At 40.3% G+C, this 27,511-nt stretch overlaps 1 protein-coding gene and 1 long non-coding RNA gene across 6 annotated transcripts; one reads left to right on the plus strand and one right to left on the minus strand.

Moving 5' to 3' along the window:
* Positions 1-1,708: 1,708 nt before the first annotated feature.
* LOC121072187 lies at positions 1,709-2,099 on the minus strand. The gene is made up of 2 exons (XR_005821051.1): positions 1,933-2,099; positions 1,709-1,834 (listed from the first exon to the last, which is right to left on the minus strand). It is a non-coding gene; the product is annotated as an uncharacterized LOC121072187 (long non-coding RNA).
* Positions 2,100-2,113: 14 nt separating this feature from the next.
* On the plus strand, positions 2,114-27,511 carry CCNT2 (cyclin T2). 5 transcript variants are annotated; one of them, XM_040561568.1, is made up of 10 exons: positions 2,116-2,369; positions 2,880-2,961; positions 10,399-10,527; positions 11,610-11,670; positions 12,798-12,860; positions 19,067-19,112; positions 20,450-20,613; positions 22,538-22,608; positions 22,833-23,982; positions 24,081-27,511. In XM_040561568.1, exons 1-10 carry the CDS (start codon positions 2,146-2,148, stop codon positions 24,143-24,145), a joined length of 2,055 nt encoding a protein of 684 aa, XP_040417502.1. In that variant the 5' UTR covers positions 2,116-2,145; the 3' UTR covers positions 24,146-27,511. The 5 variants fall into 5 exon arrangements, with proteins under 5 accessions (XP_040417506.1, XP_040417502.1, XP_040417501.1 ...); XM_040561572.1 differs by having other exon boundaries at positions 2,114-2,369; positions 22,833-27,511; XM_040561567.1 differs by lacking the exon at positions 2,116-2,369 and adding an exon at positions 2,400-2,726 and having other exon boundaries at positions 22,833-25,071.

Genomic DNA, 27,511 nt, shown 5'->3' on the forward strand with positions numbered 1-27,511 from the left:
AAAAAGCAACTTTCTTCTACCTTCAGCATATTTGATTTTCACAGGTATTGAATTGGATTTAAGAGGAAAACACGTTATGATTCCTCCAATACATTTTAATTGGATTAATTAATTAATTCTTCAGTTTTTAATGATCAAAACCTGTTAAGTAGGTGAGAATGCACTGTTGCATCTTCCGGGACAGAGGTCAGAAGCTTACCCAATAGCAAGCCCAGTATTTAATTACCTTAACCTATGACTGAAGGGGTGATTGTAGCACTCTGCATGACATGTAAGTAGTGCATGCCCTGCATAAATCATATTCATTATGTACTGTCATTATTCAGTGATGTTCTACTTATTCTTGATGTATTAAGATTTTTAAGCCAGGGATATAATTCTCCCTGTCTTCCTTTTTTTTTTTTCTTTCCCATCATCAATGCTGATTGATGTAAGCGTAAATTACACAGACAAGAACATTCCTAATACTCTTCCATGAGTTTTTAAGGGAATTAAAAATATACACGGAACACTCGAGCTCCAAAAGTTTTACCTAATGATTTAAACAATGAGGTAAAACATTGCACTTCTTTAATATTGCGAAGGGCCCAAAAATATGATGGCAAAGATAAGCTCCTAATAACAGAAGCCTTTGTAGTTGAATTTAATGTGAACATGCAAAATCTTAAAGATGTTCTGCAATTGGAAAGATCAGGCAAGTAATTCCATGCTGCATGATACTCCTGTATGTATCATTAGGGTTCTGTCATGTCTGGTTATAAAATCATAACTGCTTATATAAAATTAGCACTGAAGTTGTAGAAGAACTAGCTGTGACCCCACTGTAGGTGACCAAAGCTGCTGTACAGTCCTAGTGGCACATGCTACATGAGAAGAAGCTCTCATTTTGAACCATGATGACCAGCACTTTAAATACAGACACCTTTCGGTACCTTTGGACCACTGAATGCAGTTGTCTCAAACTGCTACTGAAAATCAGTATCTATCCTGTGTGAGCACCCAGTGAGAAATATCTACAATTAGCTGGTGATAAAATAGATTTAAATGAATTTAAATGAACCCAGCTCCCTGGGTACCTCACAAAACATTACACAGTGCCTATTTTTTTTGTCAGGAGGAGGAAGGGGATGCTAAAATACTAAACTCAAATCTGTCAAAGCTCTTTAAAGTTATCTTCTCCCACCCCTGCTGCGTATTCCCATTTGACAGCTTCTGCCTCCTTCTTCGTGCCATTGTGTACTATTTGTGAGGCAATAAATAGGATCACTGAAATAACCGAGGTCTGAAGAAATCTGTGAGCCTTTATTCAAACAAGGAAGTTCAGTGAAGTAAGAGGCAAGTTATGCCAAGTTGCCAGTATCCCCAGCTGATAACAGTCCAAGAAGATACAACAGCACCTGGCAATACCTCAGAGCAAGACCTGCTCCACCAAGCTTCCTGCGTGTGTGTGAAGACCCTGAGACATGCAGTAAGTGATTTTTTTAACCTGGTCCCAGCAAAATAACCAATTCCTGGTGCTGAGCAAGCCTCGACAGCTCGGAGCTCCCAGGCAGCAGCAGGAGAGCCGCTCCTCGCACACCCACACCCACTTCTGAGGCAGCTACACCAAGTTGGGACAGCAAAGCTCCACTCGTGGCTGCTCCTACTTCAGGGAGATATTGTTTTTTAAACTTTAAAAGGAAGAAAGGAAAGCACGCAAACATTAGGAGAGATTATTCGTTTATTAGTAAATCATCAGACTGAGTTCAGCGGGAAGCACGGCTCAGCAGAGGAGCCAGGTGAATCTGAGCTCGGAGACCCCGCCCGCTCAGCCTCTCGTCAATCCCAGCTGGGGCTGTAAAAAATTAAAACAAAACAAAAACAAAACACTTTTTTGCGGCTGGTTTCGGCTCGCCCACGCCCCCCACACACCAGAGGAGCCGCCTGACAGACCCCGAGCCCGCCAACGGAGCGCCGCCGCTCACGTCATTTCCGTATTCCAGACGGTAGGCGGCTCCTTTACGCAGCCGGAGAGGGGCCGGGCCACGCAGCCGGCGTATCCCCTCACGGAGGCGCGGCCGCTCTCGCGAGAGGCGCCGCGGAGGGTGGGGGGGCGGTGGCGGCGGCGGGCGGGGCCGCGGGGGGGGGGGAGGGGGTGGCGGCGTCATGGCGGCGGCGGCGGGCTCAGGCGCGGGCTCCTCAGCGCGGGGCTGTGGCGGCGGCGGAGGAGGCGGAGGCGGCGGCTCGGCGGCGGCGTCGCGGTGGTTCTTCAGCCGCGAGCAGCTGGACAACACGCCCTCCCGGCGCTGCGGCGTGGAGGCCGACAAGGAGCTCTCGTACCGGCAGCAGGCGGCCAACCTCATCCAGGACATGGGCCAGCGCCTCAACGTGTATCCCGGCGGGGCTGGGGCGGGCGGGGGCCGGTCGCCGTCGGTAACCCTCATTAACCGTCATTAACCGTCCGTAACCCTCATTAACCGCCGTTAGCCGCCGGGCGGGAGGAGGCCGAAGCCCCCTCCTCGGAGGCTTTGTGGGCGGGCGGGCCCCGCGCCGCCGGCTGGGGGCTTGCGGCGGCCCTCGGGCTCCCTCCGAACCCGGCCAAAAAATGTTTAAATTGGGGTCAAACGCAAATACTCGAGCCCGTATCGCAGCGCGTGTCATCAGGCGGGGAGGGCTCGCGTAATGAATGAGGGGGCCAGCCTGCTACCGCCACGCTGCCTGTGGAGATCCGTGCTAGTACCAGCTAAGTACGCCGTAATGCCACTCAGCATCGCCTTCTCAGGTTGTTTCCAGTTGGAGATGCTATGTTGGATGCCAGGGTTGGTGTAGAAGGAGCAACGCTTTCGTTAGTTGCAAACAGTTTTCGTAATATCTGCTCTTTCCTTAATTTGGTCCTCCAGATCTCAGCTGACAATAAATACTGCAATTGTTTACATGCACAGGTTTTATATGCACCATTCCTTCACAAAATTTAATCGAAACGTAAGTATGATTTTATGCGTTGTAATAATGTGCCCGTATTTTTGGCAGCATAGCTAACAAGGGTCATGTTCCTCTGCTGGATTGGAAAGTTCAGTGTGTTTATAGGCCTTCCAGCTTCTTGCCAATGGTTTACTAGTGGTAACGATACTTTCTCTTCAACTTTGAATTATTTTATTTTGTTTTCTGCCGTCTAAACAAATTGAAAATAGGCACCATCAGCAAACACATCTTAGATGCGTGACGAAGGCATTTAGATGTTTTGAATCTGGCTGGTGCTTATGTGCTGTAGTTGGGAAGGCTGATGTGCAGGAACACACATTTTTCTTAATGAAGGCAGCGGCAGAGCTAGCATGGTGTGTCTGACAATTCTAATGTGGGTAGATGTGTATCCATATGGATTATGTATCTCTTCTTGAAAACCAGTATAAATCCATTTTACTACTCCTGTCTTAAGTAGCTTGACAATAAGTCATGTTAGACAAGAAAAATCTGCTGAGAAAACGCTGGCCATCCTGTTTCATCTAATGAAATGAGCATGCTGGATTTGATTAATGTGTTACGAAGAGCAGAGTTCTTCAGTAAAACTATTCTTTGTAATTAAGTGTTGTTTTGTAAGCGAGGAACTTAAGATACCAACTTCAAGAGTTCAAGCTTTTTATTTTATGTCCATAGTACTGGATGTAATAGAAAAAAACAGTAAAATAATATTCTAGGTATCCTTTGTATTTTTTTTTTTTAAGTACTTCATGCTAACTTTGCAAGAGCAGTGATGATGACATTATGTTATAAAGTGGCGAGGATGACTTTTTTTCAGACCTTGGCTTTTTATGACAAAATAAATTAGATGCGTGAAAGATGTTATGATCTCGACCAGAGTAGGCCGTGGTCTACCAAGGGGTGGAGTGTTGCAAACCTTGGTCGGAAATTTGGGTGGACAGTGATTGCAGTTGGTCACAGCATTACCCAACTCTTGTGTCTGGTGTTGAATTTATTGTTGTTGGCTGAACAAATGGGCATCTTATTTGGTGTTCGCTGGGGAGGGAATACATAGTAGCTTGTAGACAGATTTCAGAGGTGTATCTAATTATTTTTGTGCATAATCTGAGATAAATTCAAACTCAAGCAGCAAGCTTGTTACCAAGACTGTAGTTCTTCGTGTCTCTGAGATAAAAGCTAAGCCTATAAATACAACCAGAGTCAAACGTGCATCAGTCTGAAACACTCAAGAGGAAGAAATGTATAACGTGGGTTTTATGTAGTGTTAGAGAGCTGTGTGTTGAACCGGTGGACGTATAAACCAGAAGGTGCTCCCCTAAAACAGTTCTCTGGTTGTAGAGCAAGAATAGCACACACGAGAATCAAGTTCCAACAAGCTTTGTAATGAAATACGTCTTTTAGAAGCACTTCTGTACTATATCAAGCGAAGGCAGTAAAACACTTGTTCCATCTTCTCCCCCTCCGTGCGCTGTGCCACCAGTGCAGAAGTAACCTGGAGCTGCTGAGGCACCTGGAGCTTTCCAGGGCTCTTTGTGGGTGGTTTGTGGACTTGATGAACTAGGAATGGAGAGGTCGCTCCGTGCAAAGGTACCTGAGCAAGGGCTTGTGATGTGATGCATCACCTGCTAGATTACTGTTTGTCCTCTTAACTGGTAATCGAGGATAGATTTAGGTAGCAAGAAGCTTTAGCTGCTGTGTTCTGGTTTTTGCCAGATGCTAGAAATTGCTGGGTCACTTGGAACTGGAAGCACAGCGGTACGTGGATACATAGTGCCCTTGTTACGAAAACTAAGCTTTCAATTATGTTTGTGAATCTTAACATTTACAAGTTAGCTATGAGATGGCTGAATGCCATGGAAACTCCAACTGTTAAAGCAGGATAAAGTGCATTGTTACATTAAATCTCAGGTAATTATATTCAACTAAAAGTTGAAAGGAAGTGCGCTGCAAGTTTGCACTTGGTAATATTGATTCATGCTGAATAACTTCCAGTAGTTCTTAATAAGGCCAGGCAGTAGCTTTCTGTGTGTACTGATGGAGAAAATACTTATTTTCCTATTCTTCTATAGTGAATGGGGGACCTCTTTCAGAATTCTTACTCCCAAACCATCTGGCAGGTTCTGTGTTGAGAAACAAAAAGCAGAGGACTGTAATAAATACTTAATATCAAATCTCCAGAGTACTTGGCCAGCTGAAAAAAACTAACAGTGTTCATCCACTGCAAGAAGAAACTAGCAGTTGAAAATTAAGTAATAAGGTACTGCTAGACGGGAGACCTAGCTAAAAAGATTTACAGTATATACAGCATATCAATTAACGTGTGTGTGCGTGTGGTGATGTGTATCCATGGAAAGAAGGGAGCTGAAGGCTGGAGTAGAAATTTAGACAGCCTTTAGCTGGAATTCTTCATGATCTCTAATTGAAGAAAAATCAGCCTTTATTTTCTTGGCTTACTGGTAGGTTAATGTTTTCAGTTGAGTAACACACAGTTGGGTATTTGTGCTCCTGTATGGTTGCTGGGTTATGCAAATACACGTGTGTGTCTTACATATAAGTCACGTGCACTTCATTGCTGTTAGTCAACAGGTCTTCTAGTGGAAGCTTATTTACTGAATAACTGTTGGCTTAATGCTCTTCTTTTTATCTTAATATAATTTTATTCCTGAACAATTTTACAGGCTGTCAAGATTTTGAGGATCAGCTGTGAATAGGGACCAGAACTCACAACCGTATGTTCAATCTGTAGAGCCACAGGGGTGGGACACGACAGTTAATGTGGCCAGTGTGTTTTGATTGTGTTGCGTTTACTGCTCTAAAGACCCAATATCCATATTTTTACTAAATTACTGTGGTTTAGCATTTTGAAATACTATGGTTTATTTATAAAGTACTTCCAGTCGCAAAGAAGAGCGTGTTTATTTGATGCCACAGTCAAAGCGCAGTTGCAGTGCTCCAGTATGGTGGAAACTTGCTTAAAGCTGGTAAGGAGAATTGGATGCCCTGACTACTAATCTCCCCTAGCCATTCAAATTGTGTTTCAGTGTGAATCACCTCAGCAGTAGTACAAGTCATTACTTCTATTTTTGCAGCTGACCAGGGCACAGTAACTTTGGTTTGCTGCGCACAAACTTAGTGCTAAGATCAGGGAGTGGGAGAGCTTGCTGACTTTTCATAGGAAATACTAGCCTGTAACAGTAATACTTCAAAACATCTCAAAAATTAAAATTCTTCTGAAAATACTACTTCTGTGATACTTTGTCAGTTACTACTGTATAGGAATACAGCTTGTAGAAGTGTACTCTTCAGTACGCTGATTTCAAGAACAGGAGGGGGAAGAATTTGTGGTATGTTGGAAACAAGAGGTAAGGCATCCAAACGGTAGCTGTATTTTTAAATCTAACACTTAGAAGTGCTGTGTGGAATACCAAACAACTAGTTGAAAATATACTTGATGACGGCCAGTTTTTTTTTGTGACATGCAGTGGGACATAGTAAAGTGCCTAAAGAGAGGCTGCAGGAGGAATTTTTCCTGAGGTACAAGGTAGGTGAGTTGAGAGTGCAGGGTTTGGGGGTGTTCTTTTGTTTCCTGTTTTTCTGTTACTTCCCTGTCTTCCACACCCCATCCAAATTGCAATATTAAAGAATTGACTTTGCAGCTGTGCGAGTTCTCAAAACTTTCATAATACGCACCACGCTTCAGAGAGGCTGGTTGTAGACACTTCAGGTCTGTTTTCAATCTTGCAGTTTAACATATTTGCTGTTTTTATGCAATATAAGCTGCTGGTAATAATTACTTTTTAAAAAAAACAACTTGCAGTTCTTTGTTGCTCCATCATAGAGTGGCACTTGCAGCTCCGTCGTAGACTGAAACCACTTAATGTCTTGAGCTGCTGCATATCAAGCCTAAAAACATACTACTAGTGGCATTAAAAGGGAGAGGGAGTTCTCAGAAAGCTGTGTGCATGCTGGAGATGCATTCTGAGGTTATTCCAAATGTCTTCATTGCAGCAAGACTTTGTACAAGATGTCTTGTACTTTTGGTGTCGAAAAGGACTTGTACCACTTCTACCAATAAAATTTGCCCTCTGACTATCATAATAATAAGGATTGTATGTTTTGTATTTTTATTTCGTTGGAACTTGGTTTCTGATATTCTTAGCTAGTAGGAAAGTGGAATTTAACTTCATAAATCACACGTGTTCTTCTGCAGATATTTCTCAAGTCTAAAATATTTTGGGTGTGTAATAATTCACTTTAATTATTTCTTTTTATATCAAATGAGGATGCTTGTGTAGCAGAAAGCTTACAGCTTTGCCAAGTCTGTCTTTAATACTGCTTTTTTTCTACCTTGCTTTTTCTGCCATTTTTGAGAATTGGAAGTGGTTGAAGCCTTTATGAGTAACTTTGCAGTTACACACTTAGCAGGCGATGCATTCTTCACTGAAGACTATGCATGAAATGTTGTTAGGATGTCTATTTTCCTCAAATACCAAGGGAGGCAAAAGTACTGACCTACTCTAAACTGGAAAAGCGAACCCTAGTTCTAGGCAAGACAAAGACCTGAAATTCTTTGGCCTGAAGCCAACGCTTTGTTAAGTAAGTAGATAATTGTGGTGTATGTAGGTTTCTGATGAACCAGAGTTAAATGCCAGTTAATCACTTTGACTTGTATAAGCATACAGAACTGTTTCATGTAAGGTCTTGGAGGTCAGGAATTATGTGGAGACTTCTTGGCAAGATCTCAGCCTTTTCAGTATGTTAGGAAATATCCAGAAGTCAGCCTGGTGAAGGCTGTGCGTTTTTGGAATGAAGTAAAACCTTGGTGCGGTCAGACGTAGAATAATAGAGAGTGAGAATTTGCTGGTAATTGAGTTGTGCAGCTCTCGGTTGCTTGGTTCCAGAAGAATGTCTTTGTGAATTGTAAATATTTTCATGGTAATAGTTGGATGTTGCTTTTTTCAGAAAAGAAAATGGTGAAAATGCCATGTATGGAATTTGGAACAGAACCACAGACTGGGTAGAAATAGGCCTTGTATTCGGATGTATTTGACTTAAATTTCTATGTGAAGGTAGGAGAACTAAGGTCTGAATGCAGTAACCTGAATGGTGGGATGGCAGGGCAGGAGGGAGAGAGAGAGCAGTGGAGTTGGGTTTGCTGCATAGAGGAAAACAGCTTTTGTTGTGTTCAGTCCCCAGCTGTGACTGCTGAGTGTCTTGTTTAAATACAAAAACAACAAATAAAAACTGAGTGGTCATGAGGGCACGGAAAGGATCACTTTATCTTCAAATGAAGCTGCTTCCCACTCTCTAGGCTGTTCCTGATTCCGTCCACTTCATGACTCAGTTTTCCTCCCTCAGTGACTCCACTGTGCTGAGTCCTTTGTATGCTAGGTTCAGGCTTCAGTCCATCACGGTCTATTTACTGCAGCTCTTTCTTGGGTAAAAAGTGGAGCCGGCTCTCGTTAGTTAACACCTCCTTGTGTCTGTCCAATCTCTTGTCAAACTCATTTCTCTAAAACTGTTGATTCTTAACTATTGCCAATTTCCTTTCTTCTCAGTAGTTCGTGTTTCTTTGGCTTCCCAGCCCTGTCTGCTAATGTGGGTTTTCCCAGAAGCTCAGGATTATGTCAGAGAATGTAATCCTTAGCATCAGGTGTCAGCTTTGGAGATGACTGCCCTTGCATGTGTGTACTACTGTACTTCTCCTCAAACCTGTTGATATTTTAGCTTTCAGAACTCCAGAAAGTCTTTCCTTCACATGTAATATTTAGAAATTTGTCTCCTGGCTTAAGTGAGGCATATTTTAAGTAGTACAACCCTAGGAAAGGGAATTTATTCCAGAACTTCATGTCTTTACTTCAAACAATGTGGGTATGAACTTCTCAAAAATCGTCAGGATCTTAAATGTCAGTGCTAATATGGCCTTGTTCAGCACCACTTGGCTTTGATTTCACTCGTTTGTAAGGGTCAAGTTACAAATTCCTTGAAAAGGAAGGAGTTTTTTGTCTCAGTTGTGAGAATTTGCTGCCTGTGACACAGTGGTGGTGGTTTGGTTTTTGTTTTACAGTACTGGGTTTCTTAACAGCACGTTTCTGTGCATCAAAGGGTATCACCTTCCCAGGGTGTCAATTTTCCTCAAGTCTGCCAGCTTACAAGTTCTCCTTAAGATCTAAGTGGACATTTCAAAGTGATTTGAGGAGCCTTTAAATGTATCAAGGGAGCACTTGTTGCCTCTTTAAATATAATGGGTAGTCATTAAATGTTCAGTTCTAATTAGCTTATTGCAGTTTTTCATATATTGGGAATTTCATACCAAATGTTTAATTTCGGCATAACAAAGGGCTACTTAAAAAAAAGTCTAGGGGGGAGTATGACTGCTGTTCAACTCATTCAGTCTAATTCTGTGTGGGCACTGAATGAAAAATCCAATACCTGCACTATTTGCACTGTGCATCACTTAAATACTCAACAAGCATCTATTTAAATTCCTGAAAAAATACTTAATTTTAACCAATTCAACCTGCTGATATTTACGTGAACATTTCTGCTGTTATCTTAATTCGTGTTTAACACGGGCAACTTCTGTGTACAAAGAGGGCTCTGATTCTTTTCAGTCATGTGTGGTTAACCATGTTCCACGTGTAGATAAATCAGTTATTCTAGCTGACAGCTAGGCATCAAAACTATTTAATTGCAAAATTCTAGGTGATACAGCACTGAGTAGGTGCTTTGCTGCCAGCTTATGACAGCTAGAGTTTTATTTTTTTAATTTTCTTTAAATGTAACTTGTAGTCTTTACTAACATCTGATATAACTGGTGTTTTGTGAATCTTTGTGCTTTGCTCTCCAGGTACTACTGGGTGTATAGTAAAGTTTCTAGGAATAAACTTCTGTTCCATCAGTGGCTGTGCTAAGATGTTACACTTACTATGATTATACTTCTATAACCTATGTTTATGTAACAAACTATTTTCCTTAAAGTTCTCTGCCAAGTTGCTTGCTTTTTAGGAGAACCACATGCTAGCAGAACCTGAGATCAGCTTTTTTGACTCGTGCTGAAAAGGTGGTGTAACGGCCCGCTACTGTGCTAGGACTTGGACGAGCTTTCTCATCAAGTGTTTTTAACTTGAAAAGTCACTTCTGGTGTGGCTAAATTTTCTTGACCGAGTCTGTGCTTTTTGTGTTGAACTAGAATTAGCTTGACCTCAGACATCTCACTCAGTGTAACGTAGCATTTATGTTACTCTTTCCACATGGTGCTGGGAGGATTGCATTACTTATAAAATAAAACATGATTGGTTATTTTTACCATCTTGCATGATTTCAGAACTGTTTAAAAAAATTAAACCTCTAAACCTTTTCTAATTACTAGTTTGTGTTGTCCATAAAAAATAAAGTCCTACTTGTAAAAAGTTAAATATGTGTGTTTTTCTTCTTCAGATAATATCTCCTACGGCATTGTTCTTGGCTGCAAAAGTGGAAGAACAGCCACGGAAACTCGAACATGTTATTAAAGTAGCACATGCCTGTCTTCACCCTCAAGAGCCACTACTGGATACAAAGAGTGATGTAGGTGGAAGTCATGGTTTTAGAGATAATCAAATGACGCTTCATCTGACGAGTTGTTACATTGTCTTGACTGGATTATTGCTGTCTGCATACTAGAAAAAACACCTGTGTTTAAACCATTCAGATCTTTTGTATTACTTAATGTAACTAGTTGAGAACTCAGATATCTGTATTACAACACTTGGAGAGGTTGCTTCACCTTAAACTTGCATTATTTTTAAGACTGCCACACGTGAAATCTTGACGAGACATTCAATGAGAGGTTTCACGCGTGGTTCTGTAAGTTCTGCACATTGTGTAGAGAGTTCAGGACACTGAGTATTCCCCTCTCTCAGCCAGAGGCTGACTGTGTGCTGTTGTCTACCTTCTGTTTTAAAGGATGCCATACAGGCAGTCAGCTACTGTCTCTGCTGTACATTGGTCTTCCTTTCATTTGCCAGACTTTGTACAGCTTCCACTTACTTCTCAGTTTCCATTTTCTTTCCTGTCATGAAGCTTCCTGGAACCAACTATGAGGAAGTATGGTGGAAATGCACCAGAGTTGCTCTGCTTGAAAGTCAGGCTGAGCCAGTTATACCCTGCTGGACCTGAACTGACATACAAAACTATTTGCTGTGCTCCCAGTTCTTGGAATGACACATGGAGGTGGATTATATATACATTGGAGCCCAGAACACAGGGCAACTGGGTATCTCCAGCTGTATTTTAAAGTACTTCTGAAATGGATAACCTGCTTAGAGATAGTTAGGTTTGCACTGGCAGGCCTCCATAATGCATATTGCATTCCCCATTTTCCCAACAATGCTTTGCTGGAATAACTCTGTAAGATTGGAACTAAGTAAGTCTTACTGTGAAGGATGGTTAGGCTGGTGTAACTGAGGTATAACCGAATTTACAGTAAGGCTTATACAAGTAGAAGGAAGTCTTAGTGCACTAAAGTATTCTGAATGCTCAGTGCTAACTAGCATGGTTAGTGGTCTTTAATTTATGTTGATAATGCCAGTGTTCAAGTAGGAAGTGTGTAATTAAAATTTTGAGACGATGGATGCCTACGTCTTGACGTGTTTGCTTATTTGTTTCAGGCATACCTTCAGCAAGCTCAAGAGCTGGTTATACTTGAAACAATAATGCTTCAAACTTTAGGTATGTCTTTCTAAATGCCTGTTGTGCAGCCAATTTACCATGAGACAGTCATGGGACCCAGGTAGCTGGATTTTTGATGTGCCTTTGGTATACTAGAATTTTACTATTTTCTTGTATGCAACTTCTGACCTGTGAGTCTAGTTTTATATCACCAGTTGCTGTTGTGTTCACTCTGGAGAAAAAAGGCATACCAATACTTGTCAGATAAATGTTTCTGACAGTTTGATGGAGTAGAAATGTATACCCTTCCAAATAGATGTTATTCCAAGGTAGTAATCATGTTGGTATTTCTTTACACAACGTAGCATGTGCTAGGTCAGCTGTATGTGTTCTGAAGCACTTGGCAACAGCTTTATATACCAAGTACTCTTCCCCGTTTTGCCTTTCAATAGCAAAATACTATCTAGTTGAGTAGAGTTGCTACCTCTGAACATAGCAATTTGTAGCGTAACCATTTAATGGATTCAGGTAATTCCAAAATCAACAATACAGTGTTCTGATAAGAAACTGTTCTGGCTTTAAACTAACATAAATAGAGACAACTATAGCTGGCAGCCCTGAGAACACTGACTTACTAAATACTGCTTTGAGTGTATTGCTTTAAAAAAAAAGGGAAGAAAATAGTAGTGACCTGCTTCTTAAAATAGCTTCATAAACAAAGATAGGCTTCTGAAGTGACTGACCTACAAATTGACTTAATTGGTAATCTCATAGATGGAATATGTTCAAGCCCCAGAAATGATTGAATAAAGCAGACGTGTGCATACATACACGTTTCAGTGTCTGTGATACAGCTCGTACTGATACGTATATTAGAAACTGTTCATGCATCTTCAACCTGAAAAATGCAGTAACTTCACAGATTCTATGTAGGACTTGAGAGTAATGCAGGGATGTTTTACTAATTGATCTGGAAATGGCTCTATCATTCAGAAATATAAAATGGCAGAATAAGAGGCAGTTAAATAGTGTTACATGCTTAAATAGTGTTAAATACATGTTAAATAGTGTTACATACTGCAGTGCAAAGGTTTAGCAGGTATTAGGTCTCTGGGGGAAGGAAAAGGTCTCTTTTTTATTGTACAGATGGAAATGTATAGTTCTAAAACATATTCTTAACTCTTCAGGTTTTGAGATTACCATTGAACATCCGCACACAGATGTTGTGAAATGTACGCAATTAGTGAGAGGTCAGTGGCTTTTATCCCCTTCCGTAAGCCCTTTTTTTTTTTTACATTTCTAGTAAAATTTATAGGTGATGTTATTTGTGCAGTATGATCAATTATGTTGTCCAAAGAGTTTGTTTAAGACTAACTACTAAAAGCTTGATCTTAACCATTACAGTCTGACGAAGAGTCCAGTTCTTTGTCCCTCATGAATTTTTCTTTTGCTTGCTTATTAGCTTTGATTGAATAATCTGTTCCATGTTCTTTCAAATGACAGAAGCAATTAGTAGTTGAGAACTAAATTCTGGGTTGATTACTTTCACTCTGAAGTAGTTTTACAAAATAAAGTTTAGTCTTTGTGCTGCTTGATAGCTAACAGTAGCTTTCTACCTTAATTTTTTTTAGGTAATGAGCTGTGGGATATAAAGAGTGCATAGCAGGTCTGCTATTGCATGCAAATACTTAAAGATGTGACTAATTATCCTTCTAGAGAAGGATGTACTTAATTTGGATTGGGTGGTAGCAAACCTCCAACCTTTGGTGTTTCATATCCTCTAACTTATATGCAGTTCATTAACGTGACTCTAGCTAGAAATCTGTTTTGCTCTTCAGTATTTTTTTGTAGAGTGTTGGTACACCTTCTTTAACTCTTAAATCAGTTTCCTTTAGAGTTCTAAAGAACTTTTCATAAGATGGAGGATGAAAAATTGGGGATCAATTGAAAAAGCACTTAAAATCAGCTTTTTCACTTTGATCGTGTTCTTTAATTGAAAATTGGAAATTATTAGACTGTAGTTGTTGATCTTTAGTCATTAGTTGTTTGCATTCTTGTTTGCATTGAAAAATGCAAAGTTAAATGCTTCAAAGTTGTTTTTCTCCCCCCTTATAAAATATAAGAAAGGTAGGCGTAACATTATCATGTTAACTAGGTCTGTTTTCTAGTAACTCTAGAATGAAAGCTGTTCTGTGAGGGAAAAATATTTCTTCTTTCTCATTTTGAAGTAGCTTAGTGGTGTAGTGTCTTCAGAGTTTGAGGAGAGCTGGTGCCATTTGTAGCTTATTTGCATTTAAAGTAGCTTTATTGCAATTCTTTAAGAAGATTCTTTGCTTTCTGTCCAGATTTGATTGTGAGTCAGTGCATAAGTCTGATTGCACCTAGCATCTCAGAGTGAATCAGCAGCTGTAAAGTTTTGTCATGTGTTGTGTTTTTTTTTTTTTTTTTTAGCTCTTGGTCAATATAAAAGCACACTTTTTGTTGATTTTGTGTGAGCCCCTGCACTTAAGCTCTGTGTTTTGGGGGAGTGGGGAGGGGTGATAAGCAGTATTGTAGCTACTCCAGGATTTCCCCATTAGCAAGTGTGTTTTACTGGAGCTTACAAGAAGAAAGGCATATGTTATGTAAACTTCATTTCCTTTAGTCAAGGGTACATAACCATCTAAGACAGTTCAGCTCTTTCCTGTGCATTTTGTGTGCTGCTTTTGTGTAGTAACGCAGTTCGTACGCTGAAGGTACGTGCTACTTTTAATGCTACTTTTAAAACTTGGAATTTTAAAGCTAGTAGTTAATGTCAGTGCAGTTTAACAAAATACATAAAATTAAAAATTATATGAAGTCCTGAAATCTGAAGACTCCACTGAGGGCTGAAAATCTACATACCTCAAGAACTGGTGCAAAGTGAATTTAATACTACAGGTGCTTGAAAACCTCCTGACTGGAGTAGGCATGCTTCCTGGTGTAGGTACATGCAAGTAGGATTCTTGACAGCATATCCCCCTCCTAAGGGTGGTATGGGCTATGAACACAAGGCTTGAATAACTCATTTAAAAAGCATGGAGGGAAAAAATAGATTAAAAATGTAGAGTATGAAATCTATAATCACACTCACAAGTAAAGCAAGTAGAGAATAATTTCCACAGAATTGTATGTATTGAGTAAAGAGATGGACTTTGGGGCACAGTGATACTGTGGCATGATTTTAGTTCTCAAAATCTACTTCTTGGACATTGTTGTTTTAATGTGAGTGCTACACTTGGATATCCAGTCCTGAAGCTTTCCACATATATCGAAAACTGTTGTCAGTGTTGATCCCTTTAGCCCTAAGGGCTTGACTGAGAAGCTGAAGAAATTTAAGGTTTCTTCATCCAGTTCTGGTAATATGCTGTCTTGGACATGAAGTATTATTCTAGAAGGCAAAGTGATCCCTTCTTATATTAAAGGGGATTAACTTATCTATTATGATTAAAACCTTAAACTCTGTGTTTGAGAGGAGAAGGAAGGGAAGAAGATAATTTGGCTGACTGCTCAACTGTCAAAAGAGAGGCTACAAGTTAGCTGAGGTATGCGGCTGTGCTTAACAAGGCTGTGGCTCAGCACCTGTGTGTTGAATTGCTGTGTGGTGAGAAGGTGCCCTGGTCCCTCAAAGAAACTGGCTAAAACTTAAGTTTAATGAAGTTGCTAAGAAAAAGGCTGATTCCTATATTACTACTTATCTTGCATCCAGGATGGTGTGCTTTATGCTCTCGCCTGTATTAATCTGTAATTCCCTTTAAGAAATACAAAAAATGGGTTCTGTTGCTGAGGCTCAGAAGTTCCAGCCAAGTCCTTTGTCAGATGACCCAGTGACTAGTAGAGGCATACCGGAACAAATTCCTGGAAGCTGAACTAGTGGGGGGGACTTGGTGCAAATCAATATAATCTGCTTCAACATACAACTAAAGGAAAAGTTGAACTCTTCACATCTGGTTGAAAGCCTGTCTGAAAGTAGTATTAGACAAGACAGATTATTGTCAGTAAGGGGTGATTGGGTAGGTCCGTAATGACTCATGATGTTCAGGCATAAGGTGTATCTAATTATTCATTCTGATCTTCAGAGATCCGTGGGTTTGTTAAATTGTTCTATCTGTACAGTTTAGTCAGGGTAGTAGACAAGGAAAGGTGTGGGCTCAGTCTTTTTTCTGCACCATTCTTCCTCAGTGTCAAGAGACTGAGAAGAGGAAACAGGACCATAGTTCCTTAGGTCCTCTAAGGAATCTGGGGCAGTGGATCTGTAAAGGCCCATCGGCAAGCTTCAGTGCCCATTCCAAGGATGCTCCAGTGCTGAAGAGGAGAAGAGGGGGAAAAAAAAAAAAAACTGTTCCTGGTGCCAAACTACCTTTACTGGCTTGCGTGCTAGTTCAGCAGTGAAGCTGCCCTAGTGCTGAGACCATCACAATGTCCTCTTAAAGCTCGGGTGCAAAATCAGTCTGTTCTCAGCCTGGTTCTGGTGGAGCTGGAAGGGGAAGAATCTATATTCTCATCCACATCTTGGGAAGTCTTCAGTCATTCCTTTTTCTGTGTTGGTACATGACACTCTCCTGGAACCGAGGATTGGATCACAAGGATTTCTAGGATTGTTCTCGCTGCTCTGCAGGTTATCAGGTATCTTGAACACCCATGATCCTTACTAATCTTTTGGAAGGTCACTAGCAAATTCTTCAAACATACCGCAGTATCTGTGTGCACAGCTGCTGTTGGTTAAGTCAGGCTGATAAAGTCTGCAAAAGAGGAGGTGAATCTGAATGAATCGGCTTTTTCAGAGGGTGCTCTAAGGAAAACTTAAATCTCAGTGGTGTGGAAGGATCTTAGATGCCAGCTGTACTCCAGCCATACCACCGGCAGCCTTCACATTCTGACCTTTCACCTTAGGCTTTCACAGGCCTGTTCCCACTGTTTAAAAGCTTCCAAGAGAGAAGCCGCCAGGACTGCTCAGACCTGAACACCTGCACCGTGGCCACCTCCAGTCCTTTCCAGATACACCAGGTGTCTGCCTACATAGCTCCATTCGGAGCCTGTGGCTTTGGTTTTCTTTTTGCTCAGAAGGATTTTGGCAACCTTTCTGTCTTTTAATATTGACTGGCTTATCTGCAGCCTCCTCTTTCTGGGGATACTTGCCTACATTCTCAGGGTCCTAGGCACAGCAAGCCTCCATGCTCCTAAGGGTGACTTGCCAATCGCATTTTCATGATTATCTCAAGATCAAAGATAGTTAGTGTGAAGAAAAGATTCAGAATATCTTGGAATTGCATCAGTTGAACTGTGTGGCCATGTCCAATAAGAAGTATTTTGGCTTCATATTGGTAACTTCTTGAACTCAGTAGTTTTTTTGGGATGTGTATTGAGACAGCAAGTCCTGTTTGAAAATCTTAATTACTAATTAAGTAATTCCCTGCCTTACGGTCGCTTCTGCAGCGGTGAGACAGGTTAGGTGTTTTTAAATCACTCCTGAATGATATAATATAAAACTGATTGTTAATGGCTGATGTCAGTCATCTGAACTGAGGCTTGTGAGTTGTAACAGATGAGCTGTGCTGGCTTGTTTTAACCTCTGTACTTCCAGATGATTGTAGTTTGGAGATGCACCTTCCACGAAAGGAAATAACAAAATACAGGAACCAAGATTGATTAGCTTTTAGTGGATAGATTCTACTAAACCAAAGCTGCCCCAAATGTAAGAGAAGAGTTTGGGACGGTTGTTCTCAGTGGTGCGTGGTTTTGGCAATGTTGAGAATTTAGCTGTAATTACACTGAAACGTGTACGATACTGTCTAGAGGATAGGTTAAGGTATTTATCACATTAACTTTTTGTTGAGGCTAAAACGTGTGTTTCAAGATGTGATTCTTTTCTTCCAGGTATGTGTTTTGATTTACTCAACTTTCAAGCTGATGTTAAATAGAAGTTTTCTGGCATCTGCTTTTCCTCCTTTTTCAGATGTGCCATTTCAGTGAGAGTAGAGATGCTTCTTGGTCTGGTCCCGTAATTCAAACGTGTTGTAACTGTACAGAACGTAGATATGATTGAAGAGCCTTTAAACATTACTTTGATGAAAAATGAAGAGCAAGATATCAATTTCAGTCTTATTAAAGCATTCTATATTTTCATTTGTTTTAATAGTCTCGTTTCACATTCTTTGTTAATACTGCCTTGTACTTTGGATGGGAGGGAGAAGAAATTGAACATACCTATCTGACATAAAATTACCATTATAGTTCGGAAACTAAATATTATAGTATAATACTGTCACATAGCTCACCTTTTGGTTATTATGGATTAGCAGGATCTATGTAGCAGTGGTTCCTGTTACCTTGCTACTTCTGTATTCTTTTCAGATTATGGCACTGCCCAGCTGTGTAGCGTGAAGACGAACCTGATTTATACCCTCTGGCAATCATCCCATTTTTAATACATGTTCCTTAAATTAAATTTGAAAGGCCATTGTAGTATTTCTCAAATTTAATGGAAAGATCACTTTTAAAATAAAGATTTGTGACAGTGTACCCTTTGACATAAAATTCAACAATACCCTTTCTGCAGGTAGCACTGCTTTCAAGTGATAGTGTCAAAGTAAGAATTCAATGAAGGCTGCATTCAATCCTTGGTTTAAGCCATTGTGCCCAGCTATCCCATTATGTATGCGTTACAGTAGGTCCTTTACTTGAGTGAGGATCACGGGGGCTTCCCTGGTAGGGGCAGTGCTAGATGTTGTAGCAGTGGAAGTCATTGGCTTGTCCTTTTTGGTATGTTGAGGTCCTGGGTTGGTTTTCTTTCTGGCTAAAATGCAGTCATTTAATTCATATCAGAAGCTTCAATGGAGATATAACAGAAATGTGGAACAAAATGTTGTGAGTGCTGTGCTCTTGATCGGGGGAGCAGAAAACTTGTTTAGTTTTGTTAACCATCTGTCTTGGGAGCTTGCTGTGTTCTGAGGTGCTGGGGGAGAGACGTGGTTGTGTTTTGGGGGTGGGGTGGGTTCTCCAGCTATCCCACTGTGTTCTCAAAGGGCAGAACTTGCACTGTTGTAGGAACTGGCTTTTATTGACTGCCTTGCTGCAGTCTGCAGGTGGGGCAGGGTTACGCTGGGGGGCAGCTGTAGGTGAGAGTGGGGAAGCAGCTATGGCTAGAAGAGTGCTGTCACGTATGAGGCTTTTGTGGGGTAGATAAGCAAAGGGAAACTTTGGTCTGTGGGTTGTCTCGGGGTCAGAGTCAGGGAACTGAAGGACTGGTCCATCTCCACTTGCTGAATATGATGGGCACTTCCGTATCTTGGAGAGATCTTAAAGGCTAGCTAGTTAAATTCAAATCAGTTCTGTGAAAATAGGAAATGGTGCTTTTGGAAGGCAAAATTGCTTCAGTTTAGAAATGAACACAAGTTAGAGTAGATGCTTAATCTCTCTGTTTTTCTTTTTCTTACAGCAAGCAAGGATTTGGCACAGACATCCTATTTCATGGCTACCAACAGGTTGTTATCCTGAACCTCTTTGTTGCACTGTTGTAGCACACTATAGCTTCCTTTACTGCAGGGCCCCCTACATGTGTCTTACCCTTGTTGCAACAGGAGACTGGGCCATCTACAGTGGTGGTACCTTTCTGTTTGCAGTGCGGTGTATTGTACAAGGGCCTGATGGCACAAAGGGGTTAAATGCACAATGAGAAGTGTAGTGGTGCTTTCTGATGACATTTTCTCGATTGTGAGTGCATAAGTCTAAAATTGGTAGCCTGAATAGCAGCTAAAGATTACAAAGAGATAAACTTAACCTAGAAATTCGAGCATCTTGGTAAGTACAAAACTATTTCTAGTTTACACTTGTAATTAATGGCAGTTTTCTCTTAACTTTAAATATATTGATCCAATCTTAACTTATAAAATTGTAGTGGGCCTAAGATCTCTTCAACCAGTTGATTTTTCTTTTCCAATATACTAGTAGTAGTCCAATGTTCTTCCTTTTAGAAACAGCTCTTTAAACTTAATACACAGTTTTAAAACTTAAGTACTTGTATTAAATTTAACGGATTCCAGATGGGGATTGTATATGGGTAGCCTGTTGTAGAAACATAAAATTTGAGAGCAGACTTCGGTCTTTATTTCTTGATTACTCCAATTTATTTCTTGCAAGACAACTTTGAGCTTTACTTATCAGAATTCAACTGTGTGTAGCTAAGTTTTAAGTAATACCTACTACTGGTTGGTTAGAATTCTTCCAACCAAGCATTTCCTGGGGGTTCCGTAGTGGGCAGTGTTCTGTATTGAAGCAGCTCTTAAGATAAGCTGTGATAAAGTGGTGATACTGAACCAATGTTTTTGTGCTGGTGCCAGCTGGAAGCTGAAGTTGAGTTTACAAATATCCCAGGTTCAGGCCTAGTGAAAGCTAAGCTGACAAGTAATTCATTGGCCTCTGTTGAACTTGTGTGTACCTCCATCTGCTAGTCTAATTTGGAGACTGCATAATGAGCTGTATGGTTTTTTACTGTAGGTAGAATTTTAATTGACCATATTATACTAATTTCTTTCTTAGTGCTTAAGTACAGTAGAGTAATTGGTAAATTTCTTTACTGTTAATCGCACCTTTTTATAGAAGAAGCAAATTAAACTTTCTGCCAGATAAATGCCCTATCCTTTGTTTTATTAAGGTAGTAAGATATATTTAGAACTTAATTCAAAGTATGTTCCTTGAATTAATGTTTATCTGCTGTTACTTGACAAATGATCTTATGCTGTGTGTTAATGGTTGATTTGTTTGTTTTTTATTTTACATGTTTGATTTCCTTTGGTTCCTCATTATGAAATTTATGCAACAGTCTTCACCTTACTACATTCTGTCTTCAATACAAGCCTACGGTGATAGCATGTGTGTGCATTCACTTGGCCTGCAAGTGGTCTAACTGGGAGATTCCAGTATCAACTGATGGAAAACACTGGTGGGAATATGTGGATCCTTCGGTTACTCTGGAATTGCTGGACGGTAAGTAGTGCTGCCTTTCCACATCTTGAGTTTCAAGTGCTTATTAATAATGTCTGTAAGAATAGGAGCACAGTACAGTAAGAGCTTTAAGCCTAAAATAAGTTTCACTGGCTTCGTGCAGAGGGTCCTCAGATAAGAGGAAGGTATAGGACAGGGAAAGGCTTAGGAGGATAGTTTTGAGACCCTTCTGATTTCAGTTTGTGAGCTGGGATACGCACAGACCTTTTGTTAGGTACAGGTTAGAGTTTGGCTTTTAAGGGCTTTCCAGAACAGGGAAAACATCTAGAGGAACATCTGTGCAAATCCATGGAATCCAGATAATTTTATGTACACAGGTGTTCAAATGTATGGTGTCACTGAGACAGCTGTTCTTAAAACTCTACATAAAACTAACATCAACAAACGTAATTCTGTATTAACGTAAGCAGAGCCTATGATACCTCAAACTCCTGCAAAAATAGTTTTCTCTTGTTAAATGGCTTCTTTCAGGAAGAAAACACACTTAGAAGACCATATGCCTAGAAGTTTTACCATCTTTTGTTCTGATCCTGCTTTGCATGTTATCCAGTAGTACCTGGGTGCTATCCTGTTACTTTGTGGATTGTAAGGTTTAGAAGGCAGAAATGGCACTTAGCACAGTGGGGCCTGAACTTGAGGCCTTTGTACTTGACTTATGTAGGTGGTGGTTTTTGGGGGGTTCACATCCATTGGGCTTTGCTTGTAGTTCTAGAACAAAGAATTATTTCAGAGAGGTGATGATGGAAGCCTCCAGGTGTGGTATGGCCCAGCATAGCTCCCCGTGACCTGCTCTTCGTGTCTGCTGAGCTTTCATTTCTTACTGGCCTGATTATATTTTGAAAATGCAAACCGGAGTGGATGCCACGTGAAGCATAGCACCTGAGTGAGCTTGAAATTGCAAGCTCAAATGGCTCTGTCTTAGGATTCTTTTAAGCTGTACCTGTAGCTTCAAATTCAGCCACTACACTGCCTTTTCAGCTGTCTGTTGCCTGTGCGTGTTTGGTAAGCGTGCATCCTTGTGATTCTTGAAATCCTGTGAGATGTGTGCTGCGAGCCTGCAGTGACCGCTGCTTAATTCTTTAGGCGTCTGTGGAGCTGGTGTGTGAAACAAAGACTTGGGAGCAGACTGAAGTGGTGAGGTGCTTTTGCACTTGGGAGCAACTTAGTTCGTAACTTGCTGTGGAGTTCTGGAGGAGCCAGTTCTTCCAGACCTGCAGTAGGGCTACTCCTGCATTTGAGTTCTGACTGTACCTAATTTATTTTTAGCTTACAAGTAACATGAAATTTCAGTTGAAAGTATTTTTGTTGCAGCTGACAAGTGCAGAGCCCTAGGTTTCCTTGTGGGCCTATTAATTGCAAGGACTTCTTTAAACTCAGCCAGCTGCTTTGCCTTGAACACAAATTAACTGAAACCTGTTGTTTAAAATAGTGCTTCCTAGGGTCCCATGGCTGATGTTTTGCCCAGAACTGTTACTGGTTGCTCTTGAAGTTCAGTGAAATGACTGAAACGGTGACTTAGAGGTTTAGATTTTAAAGGAAATTTAACGTCACACAAGAAATGCTTAAGCTGGATAGCAAATGTGTTATTTTAAGAGCTGCTGTTTGTACAGTTTCCTCTAGAAACTTTTTGGTCTAATAAATATAGACTCCGTAAGAGTATGAATAAAATCTTAAATGCGGAATCTGCTTTTCAGAATGCATGTAGTGGCTAAAGTCTGTTGTGGTGAAATACTGCAGCCATTTTTGTTCAGCACTTATCAAACAAGATTTTCGATTAAATATCTATTCAAGTCATGTGTAACCTGTACTGCTAAAGCAGTATTCTGTTAGCCTAGAAAACCGATTAAAGGTAAACCTGCTTGTTACAGAATCAGATGTAAAACATGTGTTTTTTTTTTCTACCCAGAACTAACTCACGAGTTTCTGCAAATACTGGAAAAAACACCTAGCAGGCTGAAGAGAATTAGAAATTGGCGGGTAAGAAATTTTCCTGTAACAATTCAGCAAAAAGAAGTGAACTTGTAGGAGAACTATGAATCAAGGGAAAAACTGGAGCTTTATCCTATTTATTCTTTATTCCTGTAGCTGGGCTGGGGGACGAAACCTTGAGTCAGCTTTTATCCTCACCTTTGGGCTAAATTGGATGTTCTTCACAAGTATTCTAAGCTGTGCATTTTCTCACTTCTTTGCTTTTTGCATAGGCAACTCAGGCTGCTAGGAAACCTAAAGGTGATGGACAGGTATCAGAGAACTCGCTTCTTGGTTCGTCTTTGGTCCAGAATTCCATTTTGGTGGATACAGTTACTGGTGTGGCTGCGAATACAAGTTTCCAAAAACCATCGACATCATTTCCTGCACCAGTACCTCTGACCTCAGGAAGTATTTCTGTTCCAGATAGTCATGCACCTGAAAATTTGGCAATACTAGCAACCGGGATGCCAAGTACCTCATACAATTTGGCATCCCACCAGGAATGGCCTCAGCATCAAGAACAAAGCAGGACAGAACAAATATACTCTCAAAAACAGGAGACGTTACCTCCTAGTCAGTATAATATGAACTTCCAGCCAGGGACGTCTGTACAGCTGCACTCGGGAGTACATCACAGACCCGACAAACTTGCCGAGCATTCTGCTGTCAAACAAGAGTATTCTCATAAGTCAGGAAACAAACACCACGGACAAGTTGCTGCTCCCGTAATAATTCCTCAAAAAATGTCTCTGGATAAATACAGAGAGAAACGCAAACTAGAAACCCTTGAACTGGATGTGAGAGAACACTACGTAGCAACCCCAGGCGAACAGCCACACAAAAAACACATGCCGGCGCAGACAGCCAGTGGTGCTTCCGTTACATCTCCTATTAAAATGAAAATTCCCATCGCGAACGCAGAGAAGCCTGAAAAACACTTGTCTGATAAAAAAGAAAAGGGAGGCTCGCTCAAACTCCGCATACCCATCCCGCCCACAGAAAAGGGTGCCAGTAAGGAGGAGCTGAAAATGAAAATTAAAGTTTCCTCCTCAGAAAGACATAGCTCATCAGATGAGGGTAGTGGAAAAAGTAAGCACTCAAGTCCACACGTTAGCAAGGAACACAAGGAAAAGCACAAAGAACACTCTTTAAATCGCCACCACAGTATGGGTCACAAGCACTCCCATTCGCACAGTGGCAGCAGTAGTGGCGGCAGTAAGCATAGTGCTGACGGCTTAACACCGACTGTTTTGAGGAGTCCCGTTGGTCTGAGTAGTGACGGCAATTCCTCTAGTTCCGGCTCGTCAAGGAAGAAGTTGCACAGCAACGATGCTTCTCACAACCACCACTCCAAAATGAGCAAAAGTTCCAAAAGTTCAGGTAGTTCATCTAGTTCTTCCTCTGTTAAGCAGTATGTATCCTCTCACAGCTCTGTTTTTAACCTTCCCTTACCCCCTCCTCCCCCTGTCACATACCAGGTGGGCTACGGACATCTCAGCACCCTCGTGAAACTGGACAAGAAGCCAGTGGAGAACGGTCCTGATGCCCATCACCAGTACAGTACAAACAGCCAGCATATGGACTACAAAGACACATTCGACATGCTGGATTCGCTGTTAAGTGCCCAAGGAATGAACATGTAGTCAATTCTTAGGTGGTTTTTCTTTCCTTTTTTTTAATTTAAGAATTGTTAGAACGGAAAACTTCCTACTCTAGCAGTAGCAACACCAGCTGTTGCTGCCATGGTTTCAGTATATGTAAGTGCTGCTTTATCCTTCACTCTGAAAAGAAGAGGTATAGTAAACGAGTCTTTATCTCCACATATGATAGTGTTATAAATACTGTAATAGCATGGAAGGTGCAAAAATCTCAGTATTTCTACAACTGCAGCTAAGAACAGTAGAATGAACGTCTGCTTTTAGGTGCATAGGATGCCTCGAGCATTGATTATTTATAATTTTGAATACTGCAGCCACAACTTTTTGTTGCTTAGTTTTTGAATGAGTGTAATTGTTTTCTTGTGTATTTATACTGTATGTATGATTTGCATGTTTTGAAGATAAAGGGATTAAAACAGTATACTGACAACTGTTTACAAGAAAGTGGAGAAAAATGTACATACATTTTTGTATGTTTAGATATACCATAAATACTCAGGATTGGAGCTGCTTGTAAGTATAACAAAATACACATAACTTTATTTTATCTTGTCAGAGTCCATCAGTTATCCAAACCAAGATGGCACTTTGTCTTGTTTATCTTTATAAACTGTAGGCCTTATTGGAAGCCACTTAAAAGGGACACTTCACTAGAGAAGGCATCCAGTACCACGTAGGGTCTCCACCGCACAGTATTACCCACGAGGCAGAAAACAGGGTGGGCCCCTGCTTGCTGACTGTGGCCAGAGCTTTGAAATGTCCCTAATTTCTTGAAGGAAAAAGGAATTAAAATAAAAGTTTACATAATCTCTTGATGTGAAGTGCATTTAAATGTTTATTGGCTTGATGCAGTAAAATAGACACAGAGCTGTTAATAATGGTTATGTAGATTTAATGTGACTTAACTGCAATTAATAACTGTCATGGTGGGAAAATCATCTTTTTTTAAGAAGTCATAATTTATTTTAATAGTAAACAAGGGTCACTGTTTCCATTACCATTTCAGAATAATATCCATGTTCTGAAATCCAAAAAGTGTACTTGTGTGTGATGCCATATTTCTTTTACAGGTGAATGCAGTCTTCACAGTAAATAAGAATAAAACTATTGATATCCCAACTTTATATTCCAACAATAAAATAGTATTAATTGATTCTGTGCATTGTACTTGTCATTAGTTACCAAATTGGAAGATACTTGTTCTGTTTTTTCAGCTCTGTGGGGAAAAAAAATCAGTCTCCCAGTTAAACCACTAGCATACATTTTTATCTGCCTGCAAGTGTCAGTGTTACAGCTCGTGTGCTCTTTCCACAGTGTTTTGCTCTTAAAAAAAAAAAAAAAAAAATGACAGGTGTGAATGTTCATGTGTTCTCAAAGCCAATACTACAGCTCAGCCTGGATAAGTGAACCAACTTTCTGGGTTCTTACTCAAAACTATTCATAAGCTATGAAGTACCTCAACACAAACTCAGTATATAGTAGCAACAGACAGTTCTTAGTCACTTATTTTAACTCAGAAGCAAACAGGATGTGAAGTAGGCTTTTGCTAATTTTGCCAAGCCACCTCCTTCACTTAGTGCTTGTGTAATTCTGTCATCTCAGGTGTCAGACCTGATGCCTAGCCCTTCCAGTTGTGTTACTAAAGCGTGCTTTAAATGGTAAAACTGCTCAAAACCTACCCAGATGGTAGTTGCTGTATGATGTAACTACAGGTATATCAATTACTATGTAATACTCTCTTTCCAGTAATGCAAACACTTGTAATTACTTGAATAAGTTTTATTTGAACTATGGATACTTTTTTTTTACACTAAGGAATATTTAAATGGAAACCTGATGGCATCTTCTGCTAAATCTAACCTGAAATCTTGGCCCATGTACAAAATGCAAAGCTGTCTTAGCCGTACTGTGGTTGTTTTTCTCTGTTCAGAATGTATTTAAACCCTTTGTTACATTTCTGCATTGTTGAGTATTTTATATCCTTATGTCGTCTGTTTCCTTTCTGTCTCAGCTCTAATCTTAGGTCTGGCTTTTAGCAAATGTAATCTGCATTAGATACTGTCCTAGGCTATAGCATGGGCAGGTGGATGAAAAAGCAGTAAGTTGTCTTAATTTTGTCTTTAAAGCACTACACTGCTCTTCTTTTCAAGTCTATTTAAATAGTTGTGCCATGAAATGCATCTTATACAGCCACTTTGGATAAGCAATATATTGTACTGTAAATATAGCAATTAATGTCGTAAGTTGGAGTTGAAATGTCTGGATGATAACTAGTGCCTGTCTAATATAAATTGGAAAAGAGCATAGGTCTTCATCTTAAGGTGCTGTTTCAAAATAACTATTTCCTATTTTGATTCTAGGAAATTGTGAAATCTTGTGGACAAAAATGTTGCTATGCTACCTTGAGATCCAAACTGATTTTTGGTTTCTCTGTAAAGAATATCCATAAAACCCATTGGTTTTGGTTTTCAATGTGACTGTAAATATGTGAAACTGTACTTGTCTTTGTGTGCGGAACTAAATTCAGTGTGGTGGGAGTAGGGGGTGAGAGGGAGGGAGAGGACATGCAGTGAGATGCCACTGATGTTCCCTGACTGAAACCCACTGCCAATTAGTGAATCGTGTGAATTGGGGCCTGGCTGAGGTGTGTGAAATGAGTGAAAATTCATTCACTGATCAGCCTCAACCTCCCAAGTGAATGACTGAATAAATGCAATAAAAGGCTAACAGACGACACTATTACTCTGTTCATCACTGATTACAGGTTTTTTGTTGTAAATCTGAGTACATACATTATGTAATTTTGTAAAATTAAGCTTTAGTGCAGACCTTGCTATGACACTATTAAAAATATTCCCTTTTTGTGAGATACAAGGTTTGTAGAATAGTGAGATTCTTTTGTACATTGAACCTTAATTCTGTTCCTAATGGTGGAAGTGCTGAAGTAATGTATCTCACTGTGATCTGGTACTTCGGTATTTGCATAAAACAGCAGTTCTGTATATTCTTTTGGCAAATTGTAAATATAAATGTTTCATATTAGCATAGTTGAATTTTTGAGGTACAGCCATTTGTGTGAGATTAGAAAGACTTTATTTCTAAGAAATTGTAAAAAAAAAAAAAAAAAAAAGTATTTTCAATAAAATTCCCTACCTCACCTCTATTGTGCAGAAATTATCCCATTTCCTATGTTTAATTTTCCAACTTCAGTTGTAGATCCCTGTTTAATTATTGGCAAAAACAATGATTTC

Source organism: Cygnus olor, chromosome 6 (assembly GCF_009769625.2).
Source record: "Cygnus olor isolate bCygOlo1 chromosome 6, bCygOlo1.pri.v2, whole genome shotgun sequence".
Taxonomy (NCBI): domain Eukaryota; kingdom Metazoa; phylum Chordata; class Aves; order Anseriformes; family Anatidae; genus Cygnus; species Cygnus olor.